At 46.1% G+C, this 16,639-nt stretch overlaps 1 protein-coding gene across 1 annotated transcript in view; it reads left to right on the top strand.

Moving 5' to 3' along the window:
• Positions 1 to 16,639, top strand: part of ttc28 (tetratricopeptide repeat domain 28) — an 842,907-nt gene that overhangs the window by 732,277 nt on the left and 93,991 nt on the right. Inside the window, exon 14 of the mRNA XM_070886369.1 lies at positions 12,053 to 12,197. Coding sequence (XP_070742470.1) covers positions 12,053 to 12,197 — 145 coding nt within the window. The remainder of the gene's footprint in view (positions 1 to 12,052; positions 12,198 to 16,639) is intronic.

Here is a 16,639-nt window from a genome sequence, read left to right as displayed (position 1 = left end):
AGTGAATTCCAAATGTCTACCACCCTTTGTGTGTAGAAGTGTTTCCTAATTTCACTCCTGAAAGGTTTGGCTCTAATGTTTAGACTATGCCCCCTTGTTCTAGACTCCCGAATCAGCAGAAATAGATTCTCTCTATCTACCCTATCTGTCCCCCTTAATATCCTGAAAACTTCGATCAGATCACCCCTTAACTTTCTAAATTGCAGGGAATACAACCCTAATTTGAGTAATCTCTCCTCACAACTTAACCCTTGATGTCCGGATACTGTCTCATGTTTAATCACGGACTCAATTTCCCCTTTGGGTATCTTTCACCAGTTAAAAAATATAATTTCATTCTGTATTGTTAATGATTTTGTTTTTCTTCTCTATTTTATTTTACTACGCCATTACCATCGCCGTATCCACCACCAACAACATCCTGGGGGTCACCATTGACCAGAAACTTAACTGGATCAGCCACATAAATACTGTGGCATCAAAACCAGGTCAGAGGCTGTGTATTCTGCAGCGAGTGCCTCACTTCCTGACTCCACAAAGCCTTTCCACCATCTACAAGGTACAAGTCAGGAGTGTATTGGAATACTCTCCACTTGCCTGGATGAGTGCAGCTCCAACAACACTCAAGAAGCTCGACACTATCCAGAACAAAGCAGCCCGTTTGATTGGCAGCCCATCCACCAACTAAAACATTCACTCCCTCCATCACCGGCGCACCGTGACTGCAGTATGTATTATCTACAAGATGCACTGCAGCAACTCACCAAGGCTTCTTCGGCAGCACCTCCCAAACCCGCGACCTCTACCACCTAGAAGGACAAGGGCAGCAGGTGCATGGGAGCACCATCGCGTGCAATTACCCTCCAAATTACACACTATCCTGATTTTGAAGTATATCGGCGTTCCTTCATTGTCACTGGGTCAAAATCCTGGAACCCCTTTCCTAACAGCACTGTGGGAGTACCTTCACCACACGGACTGCAGCGGTTCAAGAAGGCGGCTCACCACCACCTTCTCAAGGGCAATTAGAGATAGGCAATAAATGCTGGGCTTGCCAGCAATGCCCACAACCCAGGAAAGAATAAAAACTAATATATAAAATGCTTTATTTTGAGACTCTCTAAACCTTCCACCATACCCACAGCCCATACCCGCTGCTGTACCCACCCAGGTTGCTGCCTAATGCTGACTGTAGGGGCTGCCTTGCTCACAGAATTGAGAGCCTAATGCTGGCAGTACCACCTGTTAAAGCCCCACAGCTTGCTATGCAGCACAGGGTGTACCTTTTGCTATACCTGTGCAGTTTTCAATCCAACGCCGACATCACCCTCTTCTGTACTGTCACAAGTCATCACAGGCTGGTCCCCCCTGCTATACCAAAATTTCTCATCACCCAGTAGAAGCTGTACCCTCTGTTATAATCACACAGCTCATGGCCCAGCGTACTCTCTGCAGTACTCATAATCTCACCCTCCAGCACAGTATATACCAGAAGAACATAAGAAATAGGACCAGGAGTAGGCCATATGGCCCCTCGAGCCTGCTCTGTCATTTAATACGATCATGGCTGATCCGATCATGGACTCAGCTCCAATTCCCTGTCCGCTCCCCATAACCCCTTATTGCCTTATCGGTTAAGAAACTGTCTATCTCTGTCTTAAGTTTATTCAATGACCCAGCTTCCACAGCTCTCCGAGGCAGTAAATTCCATAGATTTACAACCCTCTGAGAGAAGAAGTTCCTCCTCATCTTAGTTTTAAATGGGCGGCCCCTTATTCTAAGATCGCGGCCCCTTATTCTAAGATCATGCCCCCTAGTTCTAGTCTCCCCCATCAGTGGAAACATCCTCTCTGCATCCACCTTGTCAAGCCCCCTCATAATTTTATATGTTTCGATAAGATCACCTCTCATTCTTCTGAATTCCAGTGAGTAGAGGCCCAACCTACTCAACCTTTCCTCATAAGTCAACCCCTCATCTCCGGAATCAACCAAGTGAACCTTCTCTGAACTGCCTCCAAAGCAAGTATATTCTTTCTTAAATATGGAAACCAAAACTGTACACAGTATTCCAGATGTGGCCTCACCAATACCCTGTATAACTAGCAAGACCTCCTTGCTTTTATACGCTATCCCCTTTGCAATAAAGGCCAAGATTCCATTGGCCTTCCCGATCACTTGCTGTACCTGCATACTAACCTTTTGTGTTTCATGTACAAGTACCCCCAGGTCCCGCTGTACTGCAGCAGTTTGCAGTCTTTCTCAATTTAAATAATAACTTGCTCTTTGATTTTTTTTCTGCCAAAGTGCATAACCTCACACTTTCCAATATTATACTCCATCTTTCAAATTTTTGCCCACTCACTTAGCCTGTCTATGTCCTTTTGCAGATTTTTTTGTGTCCTCCTCACACATTGTTTTTCCTCCCATCTTTGTATCGTCAGCAAACTTGGCTACGTTACACTCAGTCCCTTCTTCCAATTAATATAGATATAGATGTCTCCAGAAATATCACAACCCAGTGCAGGCTGGGACCTTTGCTAGACCACAACGCCAGCAGGCAGGCAGGAATCTCTCACACTGATAACCATGACATGCTGCCTCTTCTGATTTATTCATGCTGCCACACCTCCCAGTACGAGCTACAGATCTCTGCTACACCCAAACTACCTCCCCTTCAAATGCAGAATCCATCCGTTGCTGTAGAAAAACTGCCACACATCCCAACTTGGATGTAACCTTCGGCAGCCAGTGCTGGATCAGTCCTGTTATACAACTCAATCTGTCACCTAAAGGTTAGTTCATGCTTCTTACACAATCAGCAAAGATACGCAGATTTAGATTCAAACATATCCCTCATCTGTCCAGATTTACTGCACAGAACAAAATTTGACTGTCGTTACAGTTAAAAATCCATGTTTGACCACAGAAATCTTCGCGGTTTGAGACTGTATTTCAGCTGATACATTAATCATAACAGCCAATCCGATTTCTGTCGTTCAGTGCTATTTAAGACAACACAACAATCGGTTTTGGGGTTGGGCGGGGAAGTGGGGAGAAAGAGGGGTTCACTTCTTAATCTCTAGTGCCATCTAGTGTGGGCATGCTGATAGAACAACATCTAACAGAGCGCAGTCCTGTCAGTGTGCAATTGATGTTGCAGTGGTCTATCAAGGAGAGGACATTAGGGGGAGTAGGCTGTTTTATTATCCTATCAGTAATGAAACTGCCAAAAATGAATTGGAGTATTCATGAACTGGACAGAGCCTGCAGAAGACACACAGAGCCTCCCTCTGTCTGCATTGCTCACCCCTGATAGTTTTGTGGCGTCATTACATATTGTGTGCATGGTGCAAGCACTGGTAATGATCAGAATCGTATCACAGTTGTAAGGGGAAAAAGCAACTTTTCTTTTTATAAGTTTACCAAATTTATTTAGCCAGTTTACCTTGTTAATTTAATCTATTTCCAGTTGATGGTAAATTATTAGCAAGCAAAGCTGGTAATTTCCATTGCTCCTGTTTAGCCTGGAGGCAAGGTGTGAATGGTTACAAATACAACAGCAAAATACTGCGGATGCTGGAATCTGAAATACAAAAACAAAATGCTGGGAATCTCCGGACCAGGTAGAGAGAAACAGAGTTAATGTTTCAGGTCAATGACCCTTTGTCAGAACCACACTTCCAGTCAGACTTCCATAAATATCCCGACGGTTTTCGTTGACACCAGCTGCCATTTTGCACACTTGTTAACTGCAACTAAGGCTTGCAGAATTTTGCTTTTCAGCTATCACATCTGTCATGTATTCAACCAGCATTGTAACCCATGTATAAACTGACCTAAGTTGTACACCGTGAGAACACTGACCACTAGGTGGGAGACACTCCTAACCTGGACCTTCAGGTATAAAAGGGGAAGCTCCACCCACCTTCATCACTTGAGTGCTAAGGAATAAAGGACAGGTCACAGACTGACCTTCTCTCAAGCATGGGCCTCGTGTGCATTTATACTGTGTAGTAAGGACGTATCAATGGCGACAAGAAACTGGGATTTAAACCACGCGAGCATGGCCACTAGCAGAACAGACGAGAGGTACTGTGTTCAGGAATGGTTGGGACAGAGATTCAACATTGTTAAAGCAGCACACAGTTCTCCAGGCAGACAAGGGCAGTCAGGCATGCCCCAACATGTAGTCGAACCCAGAGGGGGAGTTCGACAGAGACAATGGCAAGCTGAACAGCGATTCACGCCATTGCAAGGAACAATGCGGCCAGTAATGGGGCCATCAACACCTGTTAATGGTGCACTCAAGGACAATAACAGGGGCAGTCAGGGACGATCGACTGGCAAGGGACCTTTTGTTTCAAACCGCAACTCATGCTGGAGGCGTGGAGGCATACATTTGCAGAGATGAGCAAAATACCTGCAGAAATTGCAGAAATGGACACTGGGGGAAATCACTGGAAGCTGAAGTTCAGCGAGTTCATGTGGAGCACGTATACAGTTCATACACCAGGACACCACCGATAATGATAAAAGTGCTCCTCAATGGCATCCCAGTATCAATGGAGTTAGACACGGGTGACAGCCAGTCCCTGATGGGTATCAAACAGTTCGAAAAGTTGTGGGCATCCAAGGCCAGGAGGCCAAAATTATCGCCGATTGACGCACAGCTACGGACTTACACAAAGCAGATCATTCCAGTGCTAGGCAGCGCCACGGTAGTCGTGACCCACAAAGATTCGGAGAACAGGTTGCCACTCTGGATTGTCCCAGGGGACGGTCCCGCACTACTGGGGAGGAGTTGGCTTGCTGTCACGAACTGGAAATGGGGCGATGTCAATGCAATTTTTTCTGTGGAGCGAGTATCATGCTCACAGATCCTGGACAAATTTGACTCATTATTTCAACCCGGCATTGGCACTTTCATGGGGGCCAAGGTAGTGATTCACATAAACCCGGACGCCAGACCAGTACACCACAAGGCCAGAGCGGAGCCGTACGTGATGCGGGAAAAGATAGAAGGCGAATTGGACCGCCTGTTGAGGGAAGGCATCATCTCGCCAGTCGAATTCAGTGACTGGGCGAGCCCCATTGTGCCGGTGCTCAAGGCGGATGGGTTGGTCAGGATATGTGGTGATTACAAGGCCACCATCAATCGGGTGTCACTCCAAGACCAGTACCCGCTACCGAGAGCGGAGGACCTCTTTGCGACGCTATCCGGTGGCAAACTTTTTTCAAAATTGGACCTGACCTCAGCTTACATGACCCAGGAGCTGGCAAGTGAGTCGAAGAAGCTGACCACCATCACGACACACAAGGGGTTGTTTGAGTACAACAGATGTCCGTTCGGGATTCGCTCGGCCTCCGCGATCTTCCAACGAAATATGGAAAGCCTCCTCAAGTCGATTCCAGGGACGGTGGTTTTTCAGGACGACATCCTCATTACGGGTTACGATACTGAAGAACATCTCCACAACCTGGAGGAGGTGCTACACAGACTGGACCGGGTAGGTCTGCGACTGAAAAAGGCGAAGTGTGTCTTCCTAGCTCCAGAGGTAGAATTCCTGGGGATGAGGGTAGCAGCAGACGGGATTAGCCCGACTGCATCCAAGACAGAAGCGATCCAGAGAGCACCCAGACCCCGTAACACGACGGAGCTGCATTCGTTCCTGGGGCTCCTGAACTATTTTGGTAACTTTCTTCCAAAATTGAGCACGCTGCTAGAGCCGCTACACGTGCTCCTACGCAAAGGTCGCGAATGGGTCTGGGGGGACAGCCAGGAAAGGGCTTTTAATAGAGCACGCAATTTGTTACGTTCTAACAATCTGTTAACGCTATATGACCCATGTAAGAAACTTGTGTTAACGTGCGATGCGTCGTCCTATGGTGTCGGGTGTGTGTTGCAGCATGTCAATGCCAAGGGTCAGTTACAGCCGGTAGCTTATGCCTCCAGGAGTCTGTCCCAGGCAGAAAGGGGCTACGGGATGGTAGAAAAGGAGGCGCTCGCATGTGTATATGCGGTAAATAAAATGCACCAGTACCTGTTTGGCAGGAAATTTGAGCTGGAGACAGATCACAAACCCCTAACGTCCCTTTTGGCCGACAACAAGGCCATAAATGCAAACGCATCGGCCCGCATACAGAGGTGGGCACTCACATTAGCTGCCTATGACTACACAATTCGGCACAGACCGGGCACCGAAAACTGCGCCGATGCACTCAGCAGGCTCCCACTAGCCACCACTGAGGGGGCTACCGAGCATGGTGCTGAGATGGTCATGGCTGTTGAAGCTTTCGGAAGCGAAGGCTCACCCATGACAGCCCGTCAGATTAAAGTCTGGACAAATAGAGACCCGCTATTGTCTCTAGTCAAGAAATATGTCCTGAATGGGGACTGGGCAGCCACGTACAGGGCATGCCCTGAGAAATTTAAACCATTTCACAGGCGCAAGGATGAGCTCTCGATTCAGGCCGATTGCTTACTGTGGGGAAACCGCGTAGTCATGCCCCAGATGGGCAGAGAGGTGTTCATCAGAGAACTCCATAATGGGCACCCGGGCATTGTCACGATGAAGGCAATTGCCAGGTCACACGTTTGGTGGCCAGGGATAGACGCAGATCTGGAACTTTGTGTTCGCAGGTGCAACACATGTGCCCAGCTGGGCCATGCGCCCAGGGAAGCCCCCCTTAGCCCCTGGCCATGGCCCGCCAAGCCTTGGTCACACATCCATGTGGACTACGCAGGTCCTTTCATGGGGAAAATGTTTTTGGTTGTAGTAGATGCCTACTCCAAATGGATCGAGTGTGACATTTTAAATTCAAGCACATCCTCTGCCATGGTAGAAAGTCTACGGGCAATGTTCGCCGCCCACGGTCTACTGGACATCTTGGTCAGCGACAATGGCCCGTGCTTCACAAGCACTGAATTCCAGGACTTCATGGCAGGCAATGGAATTAACCATGTTAGAACGGCACCGTTCAAGCCGGCCTCAAACAACCAGGCAGAACGAGCAGTGCAGATAATGAAACAGGGGATGCTCAGATTCCAAGGGGGTTCTCTACAAACCCGCTTATCACGCCTCCTGTTGGCCTATAGATCCCGACCACACTCGCTCACAGGGGTTCCACCCGCAGAGCTACTAATGAAAAGGACGCTCAAAACCCAGTTATCCCTTTTACACCCCACCATGAAAGAAATTGTCGAGAGCAGGTGCCAGTCACAATATCACTACCATGACAGGAATGCGAGGGCGCGATGTATTGATGTAAATGATCCTGTTTTTGTCCTCAACTATGCTGCAGGGCCCAAATGGCTCGCAGGCACTGTGGTTGCCAAAGAGGGAAATAGGATTCTGGTAGTTAAACTAATCAATGGACAAATCTGCCGCAAACATGTGGATCAAACAAAAAGGAGGTTCAGCAACCCCATAGAAGAAGCAGAGGAAGAACACGATATAGAGTTCACTCCACCACAGGTGACCGAACACCGGAACCAAAGGGAGGAGAGCCCAGTCACTGTGGGCAGTCTGGACAGGCCTGAGGCACTGCAAACAGCAGACACTCAGGCCAGCGCCCAACAACCGGAGCCCCAACTCAGGCGCTCTACAAGGGAGCGTAAACCACCAGAGAGACTCAACCTGTGATCCCAATAAGACTTTTGGGGGGGAGGTAATGTCATGTATTCAACTAGCATTGTAACCCATGTATAAACTGACCTAAGTTGTACACCGTGAGAACACTGACCACTAGGTGGGAGACACTCCTAACCTGGACCTTCAGGTATAAAAGGGGAAGCTCCACCCACCTTCATCACTTGAGTGCTAAGGAATAAAGGACAGGTCACAGACTGACCTCTCAAGCATGGGCCTCGTGTGCATTTATACTGTGTAGTAAGGACGTATCAACATCAGTTATTTGAGTTACTCAAATGTTTGGATTCGTGGGAGTTTAGCTGAGCTTGCATAGCATTGGAGAGTGGCCACCAGCCCAGTTTGACTTCTTGCTACTGGCCAGAGACCTTTATCAGCGCTTACACTGCATGTACATTATGTAATGACATCACAGAAGTATCGTGTGCAAAAGATGCACTCAGAGGAAGGCTCTGTGCTTGCTGTAGGGTCTGTCCATTTCACGAATACTCTGATACATGGTTGGCAATTTCCGCACTGTTGGTATTATGTTTTCATCATCACCATCATAGGCGGTCCCTCGAACGAGGATGACTTGCTTCCACACCAAAAGGGATGAGTTTGCAGATGTTTCAACGTAGGACCCGATATTCCAGTCCTGAACTCCAAGGGTGGAAGATGTGCGTGGATTTTTTTTAACATATCGTGACCGTTGCACATCAGCCACCACACGGGCTTGACAGAGCTAGGCCTTTACCAGTGGCAAGGGTAGACCAGGACAACTGGAGACCTGCTCTGCTGCACGGACCTAGTGCGCACACATATCGCAGTGTGGGCTGGCCTGAATCTCTCGCCGCTCCTCCACCACAAAACGTTCGCCACACCTCTGCCACGATCTCTCGCCGAGTCCCAACCACGATCTCTCACTGCTCCTCCACCCCGATCATTTGCCGCATTTCTGCCTCAATCTCTCGCCGCTTCTCCACTTCAAACATTCGCCGCACCTCCGCCACGATCTCTCGCCGCTCATTTGCCCCAACCTTCCCGCTCCTCTGCTGTACCTGGGCCCCGCCTAATATGTTTTATCTTGCTGAAGTGTGTCGAAACAGAGAGCTGTGATTTCTAAATATAAATTCCGTTCTTTGTGTTTGTTAGTGGTGAACAGTTGTGTAGTTAATCTCAGAGCTGGGTCTGGCTATCATAATGCTTTGAACCCACTGATACAATCACACTGAATGTTGATTTCAGAACTTGAAAGAGATTTCGGGATATTAGTAAATCTGGTGTGTAACATGTCCAGCAACAATCAGCAAAGTAAGTAGAATGAAGTATAAAACCAAATGGGTACACGTTGGAGGAAGCCATGCTAAAACTGTATAGTGTTCTGCTCAGACAACATCTTGAGTATTGTATCCAAAACTTTAAAGTCCTGGAAGCAATGTAGTGAAGAGGAATGAGTCAAATCTCCAGCGTTATTGGACTGAGTTTGAGAAAAGACAGGAAAAATGTGGACTTTGCAGCCTTGAAAAGAAGTGACCAATAGGGACCTCCGAGTGGTACAGAAGATAGTGAATAGTAAAGAAAAGGTGAATCTGAAAGATTACTTTAAACTGTGATGGGAGGAAACAAGTTACGATTCAAACTCTCAAAGGGCTAATTCAGGACAGATGCCATTCTGATCAGCATTTGTGAAGAAAAAAGGCAAGTTGAAGCCTCAAATGTAGATGCTTTGTCAGAACTGCCGTGTGTCCTGTGAAGGGCATTGCATACAGGAACAGGTAACAGTAAATCTGTACAACATGAAGGGAGCTCCATGTCCGAGGCTAAAAAGGGAAAAGATTTGGCAATGATCATTGATAATATGTGAGAAGCACCTGATCAGTGTGCAGCGGTTATCAATAAAACACATTATGTACTGATTTGCATCCAGAGGACATTGGGTTACAAATCAGAAAACGTTATATTGACATTGCACAGCTTAGTGGTGAGGTCAATGGCGGGCAGTTTACGATATTCTGTCTCAAAAAGGATATCGATGTATCGGGAAAGCTTGGAGAAGAGTGATTCTCGACTTTATGGGGCGAACTTATAAATATATTTTAACTGGACTAAAGAAGACTGAGAGGAAATAGGATACCGGTCTTTAAACGAATGAAGGGTACAGATAAAGTTGAAGTAAGCAAGCTATTTAACAGAAAAATAGCTGAGGACTACAGGACACAAGTACAAAATTCATAAACCATGAGCAAGATTAAGGATCAGAAAATCATTCCCCCCCCCACACACAGGTTAGTGGACAAATGGAACAGACTCCTGATAAAGTACTGGGCCGAAAATTCCACATTGACTTTTTTTGGAGCTATTTAAGATTAACGGCCGATTCTTTAAGCCGAGGTAGCACCATAAAAAAATCAATCTGATGTTTCGCCATTTTTCTCTTTGAATTTGGTGCCACGCAGGAAGACCTTCTGTCGGTGGAGCTAATTGATAGCGCCGAAAAACTGAGGCCCCGTTCTGCGCATGCCCAAGTATTTAGGTTTCCAGGGTAACGTGTAATTGTGCAGCTTTACTCTGTAGCTAACCCGTGTGGATTTTTCCCATGCCGCCCGCTGAGATTTCCAGCATTTTCTGTTTTTATTCCAGATTCCACCAATCCAGTATTTTGCTTTTGTATCTGTGCTGTACCTGCCCTGGGGGTGTTTTGATGCTGAAATTCCCTGTCCCAGCTGATGGCTAGTAAATGGCCCACCACGGTCGCCCCTATCCCCTTGGCTTCCACCTCCCCTCCCTCCCCCCCCCTCCCCCTTCCCCCACCCCGGGTTTCTTTGGAAGCCGAGCTCCTGTGTCCGGCCGAGGGAGTGATCCTGCCGGCCAGCACCCCAACCCTGTGGGCCTCGAGCCCGGTGAGCAGCGGTTCGGTGGTGGAACTTCAACACGCAATTTACTGCAATACATAAAGTTTCTTTCTTCCCTCCGCACAAACAAACACTTTTAATGTAAGTCTTGTTCCCTCCCTCAAAAACCTATAACTCAGCTCCGATAAACAAGCTGGTGTCTGTAACGCCGATTTCGATGGGACTCCAATTTGGTATGGTAAGGTTTTTCAAGGTGGTCCCCAGCATTGTTTTTGAAAAAGTCCTTATTGGTGAAACTTGCAAAAACGGGCAAAAATGTCGCTACGGGTGGGTTTGACCCTGAGTGACGTCATAAAAACGGTACTTAACAAAGATGGCTGTTGCCTGTTAAGGACGGCGTTATACCCTTGGCGAAACTTGAAAAATTAAGTTAGCTCCAAAAAACACTGATACCTCAAAAAAAAATGGTGCTAAATGGTGGGCCCTTGGTTTGGAATTTGTTAACATCTTGAAAATGCAGCGGGATTGATATTTTCTAAGGTGGATTGAGGGCTATACAGATATTACAGTATTATTTTTGTGGGCAAGGGTGTAGATCGTGTTGCTAGGAAGGGAGGTATTCAGCATTGTGTTTGTGGGAGGAAAATCTGTTTTTGAATAGTCCTATGTGGACTATAGGTGGAGAGAACTGAATGGGGTTTGGAATTCCTTATCTCTAGTCACACATTAATGTTCAATTGTTAAGAGCTGTGACATTATTATCATAGAATCATAGAATGGTTACAGTACAGAAGGTCTGTCAAGCCCGATCCAACTCTCAGCTAGTCCCACTCCCCTGCCCTTTCCCCATGGCCCTGCAAATTCTTTTCCTTCAGATACTTATCCAACTCCCTTTTGAAAGATAAGATTGAGTCTGCCTCCATCACCCTTTCAGGCTGTGCATTCCAGATCCCAACCATTCGCTGCTTAAAAAAGTGTTTTCTTGCATCGCCTTTGGTTCTTTTGCCAATCGCCTTAAATCTGTGGTTCTCGACCCTTCTGCCAATGGGAACAGTTTCGCTCCCTCTATTTTGTCCAGACCCCTCATGATTTTGAAGACCTCTAACACATCTCCTCTCAATCTTCTCTGCTCTAAGGAGAACAACCCCAGCTTCTCCAATCTACCCAGGTAACTGAAGCCCTACATTCCTGGAATCACTTTTGTAAATCTTTTCTGCAACATTCTCTGATGTGGAGCAAGAGTTTCATGTCAAGATTGTGGCATTTTCCTGGTGGTAGTTATTCAGTGTGTTATGGGGTGTTGTGGTAAGATATCCTCGATCAATTTTGAATGTCGAATTGAAAGCCAGTGAGAAAAGTGGTATTTTTGAAATGTGAAATAATACATCTGTACAATTACACATGGCCAATAAATAATGTTTCCAGATACATGGGAAAGATTTATGTTGTGGTAAGTTTGACTCAGCAGTTTGAGTCTGGTCAGTGTCCTCCAGTGAACTTTTGTTATTAGAAGCATAATGTAGAAGCTGGAAATTTTGTTTTGAGCGTATTATTATTATGTCCTTTCAGAAGCTGCCAAAGTATGAGCAGTCTGTTCAGCAGCAACACGTCAAGCCTTCAAGATTCCACTTCCTCCCTGCCCCGTAAACAGAGCTCAGTCAATAAACAACCTCTTCGTGCCCTCTATGACCTCCTCATCTCACCTATGGAAGGGGTAAGTGAATAAAGAACCAAGCTAATCGCATTTTTTATTTTTATTTTATAAATATAGTATTGTAAAGATAAGTCAACAAATTCCCACTGGAAGCGCATTTCAATGACAAAATGACACCAGCAATTTTCTAGAATTAATTATGTTGAGCTACTAATATAGGAATAGAGGAAATGCATTCGGCATGTACACAGAAAATGTTGGAGATATTTTGCAGGCGAGGCAGCATCTGTGGAGAGAGAAACAGAGTTAACGTTTCAGGTTGATGACTTTTGTGGTGTACAGGGCACAATTTCAAAATTTGCAGATGGCCCAAAACTTGGAAGTGTAGTGAGCAGTGAGGAGGATAGTGATAGACTTCAAGAAGACATAGACAGGCTGGTGAAATGGGTGGACACGTGGCAGATGAAACGTAACGCAGAAAAGTGCGAAGTGATACATTTTGGTAGGAAGAACAAGAAGAGGCAATATAAATGAACGGGGACAATCCTAAAGGGGGTGCATGAACAGAGAGACCTTGGGGTATATGTATACATGTCATTGAAGGTGGCAGGGCAGGTTGAGAAAGTGGTTGAAAAAGCATACGGGATCCTGGGCTTCATAAATAGAGGCATAGAGTACAAAATCAAGGAAGTTATGATGGACCTTTATAAAACACTGGTTCGTCCTCAACTGGAGTACTGTGTCCAATTCTGGGCACTGCACTTTAGGAAGGATGTGAAGGCCTGGGAGAGGGTGCAGAAAAGATTTACAAGAATGGTTTCAGGGATGAGGGACTTCAGTTTTGTGGATAGACTGGAGAAGCTGGGGCTGTTTTCCTTGGAACAGAGAAGGTTGAGAGGAGATTTGATCGAATTGTCTAAAATCATGATGGGTCTAGACAGAGTAGATAGAGAGAAACCGTTGGCAGAAGGGTCGAAAACCAGAGGACGCAGGTTTACGGTGATTGGCAGAAAAACCAAAGGCGACATGAGGAAAAGCTTTTTTACGCAGCGAGTGGTTAGGATCTGGGATGCACTGCCTGAAAGGGTGGTGGAGGCAGACTCAATCATGGTTTTCAGAAGGGAACGGGATACATACCTGAAGGAAAAAAATTGCAGGGCTACGGGGAAAGGGGGGTGGGGGGGTTGGGACTCGCCCGAAGTGCTCTTGCAGAGAGCTGGCATGGGCTCGACGGGCCGAAAGGCCTCCTTCTGTGCTGTAACTGTGATGATTCTATACAGGATGCACAATAGGAAACAGTTATATATAATAAAGATGCACATTGGGGAATAGTCTCTTGTATAGATAGCTGACACTGGGGAACAGCAGGAAATGAAGGTAATATACACTAGGGAACAGTGGGATATGAACAGGTCAGATAGAGGGAAGTAACAAAATATATAGAAGAAATCTACTGAGAAACAGTAGGAGATGTATAGAAAATACATTGGGAAACAAAGGGATTATATAGACTGGATTGCAGCTTGGAGGATCCATCGAAAATGTGTCCAGTGCCATTGTGAGGCTCCTTGCTTTATATTAGAGAGTGCTATTTAATGTTGATGTGGTTCAGTATGTACTGTTAGAATGCAGGAATCCTGAATTGCAATTCCTATGTGAGTAATTTTAACAAAGTCAATAAGTCAATGAGCAGGAGTCATGCGTATGCTTATAAAAAGAAACATGTAGTTCTTTGTTATTTCTCTTTTCCGACACACCAGGAAGAGTGGTGGGATGTATTGAGGATGCACAGCACGAAACAGCAGGATATGTAAAGAATACAACATTGGAGAACAGCTGGATCTATAAAAGATGCACACTGGAGAACAGCTGGATACTTAGAATGGACAAACTGCTTCAGAACTTATACCCTGCTGTTTCTCAGCGTACGTCCGTTATATATCACATTTTTCCCCAATATGTATCCTCTATTCCACAATAAATGCTGTTCTCTGGTGTTTATCCTCAATATTGGAGGGCGGTGAAACATACAGTGAATGTAGACTGGGATTATATAGTGGACTAGAGGATTCACACTGAGAAACAACAGGTTATATAGAAGTAGGAGAACAGCAGGATATCTAGATGGTGTGATTGGAGGCATTAGAATGGAGATCTCAATGCTGGGTCTACAAGGTACCCGGTTTGCTGTGAGAGAATGACGTCGATGCTGGGGGTACTGCAAGCTTGGCACGGACTTCACTCCAAAAGTGGTTTCAGTTGCGGTTTAATATGGAAATGAGAGTGTTGAAAATTTCACTGAGGGCTATTACTAGCTCACTGCTTAATGTACCTGTGTAAAATTGCTGTGTGTGATAGTTCAACAGTGTTAGCACAATTGATTCACAACTTCACTGGAGCGAGCCTTTTGGCTTAGTGGTACCATTCTTTCCTCAGAGTCAGGGGGTGAAGTGTTCAAGCCCGACTCCAGACAGTACACCGCGGTGAGTGAGCTTCAGCTCTGCCTTCTGCGTTGCCACCCAGCAGGTAACACGTGTCTAGTGGGTCTGGGTGTCCTCACCCCACTCAATCATATGGGTTATGGGATCCCATAAACTCACCTGCCATATAGGTTTAACCACCCTATCAGCTGGTGGTTACGGTCACGGAGATAGTATTCACGTTGTGACCTATCAGCCTGTGAATTATTTCACTATGAGGGACGAGTGTGACACAAAACAAACAGCTTCACTGAATGTTGTGGTGAGCCAGTGGTTAAAAGTGAATCTGATTCATGTTGTTTTAAAAAAAAATGACATGCCCTTTTGTGGCTAACTAGTACCTGTAGCCCAAAATGATTCCGAACAGCCAAATTGCCGAATTACTGAGTGAAGAAGTTTAAATTCTTATTCCAATTTAAACCTGCAGAGGGTGCTAGATGTCCACATTCCAACCATTCCTTTCCACCAGTGCAATCAGTAATAACATTACTTCCATGGTACATTTTGTGCCGAACTGTTCATTATATAAAAAATTCAGTTCTGTGACCCAAGGTTTTCTTTCCCAGATTCTCATATATTTGCAGGCTGCCCATTTCCTCCTTCCCTGCTCCTTTCATTCTCTTAAAAGGTTGGGGATGATGGCGTGTTGTTACCTTTTGCAGGTTCTTATTGTTTCCCTTGTAGTGCCAGTGTCAGCTGTGGCACAGTGGGTAGCACCCTCGCCTCTGAGTCAGAAGGCTGTGGGTTCAAGTCCCACTCCAGGGACTTGAGCACATAAATCTAGGCTGACACTCCAGTGCCACCTTTTTGATGAAACGTTAAACCGAGGCCCTATCTGCTCTCTCAAGTAGACGTAAAAGATCCCAGGGCACTATTTTGAAGAAGAGCAGGGGAGTTATCCCGGTGTCCCGGCCAATATTTATCCCCCAATCAGCATAACAAAAACAGATTATCTGGTCGTTACCACATTACTGTTTGTGGGAGCTTGCTGTGCGCAAGTTGGCTGCTGCGTTTCCCACAGTACAACAGTGAGTACACTTCAAAAAGTACTTAATTGGCTGTAAAGTGCTTTGAGACGTTCAGTGGACATGAAAGGCGCTATATAAATGCAAGTCTTACTTAGAAGTTGGGGACCTTTTGCAGATTTTTATTGTTTCCCTTGTGAAGTCGGGGCAGGGGCTGAGTTGAAAGGTTCCCAAACACAGATCTTTCCCTATCGCAGTGAGATTAGTGTTTGATTCTCCATTGTTGGGGGTGGGGGATGGGGGGGGGGGGGGGTGGGGGGGAGGAGGGGAGGGAAAGGGAGGCCCCTCTCAGTATAGTATTTGTAAGTTTGTTTTTGAGATTTTTGTCAGTGAGATGCAGGACTGAGAGTTTCTGTATGGCCACATCACCCACAGGGGGCAGCATCACCCTGCAGTACTGCTTTGCAGCTCACTATTTTCAGAAGCACTTTTTACCTCAGTGTTGTTGTAATGTTTTGTGAATGTTGTGAAGTCAGTTTGGGTAACTTTACCTATTGAACCGCAGGATGTTCGTGCAGCATTGCGTTAATCTATAAGTGTAGTTTTATTCTGTGTATGAGTGCTCTGGATCACATGAAATGATCTCACTGAGGAGGGAGCGAACCTGCTCCCGAAGACCTGTTGGCACCACTTTATCACCAGTCAGTAGAAAGTGTGTGCAAATGGCCCTCTCCATTTTGAGGCATGGAGAAACTCTTAACTCCAATAACACGTATTGGACTAGGAACTCCCATTCTGAGGACGAGAATAATTCAACGGTGTACTGCTCCAACGACGCATCCTATACAAATTTACTCTCTCACAAAATCTATCCTTTAGTATTCCAAGAATAAAATTCACAAACTGTACAGGTTGAACCTCTCTTATCAGGCACCCTCGGTACCTGGCCTGTGCCGAATAAGGGATCTTGCCGGATAAAGGGAGGTCAGCCTGAGGAGGCGGCCCGAAATCGGGGAGGGAGGGAGGAGGTCAGTGCCCCGGGTGGGCCGAGTGTTGG

This window comes from Pristiophorus japonicus, chromosome 8 (assembly GCF_044704955.1).
Source record: "Pristiophorus japonicus isolate sPriJap1 chromosome 8, sPriJap1.hap1, whole genome shotgun sequence".
NCBI lineage: Eukaryota > Metazoa > Chordata > Chondrichthyes > Pristiophoridae > Pristiophorus > Pristiophorus japonicus.
Note: the sequence above shows the minus strand (reverse complement) of the source record. Positions and strands in the feature narration are given on the sequence as shown.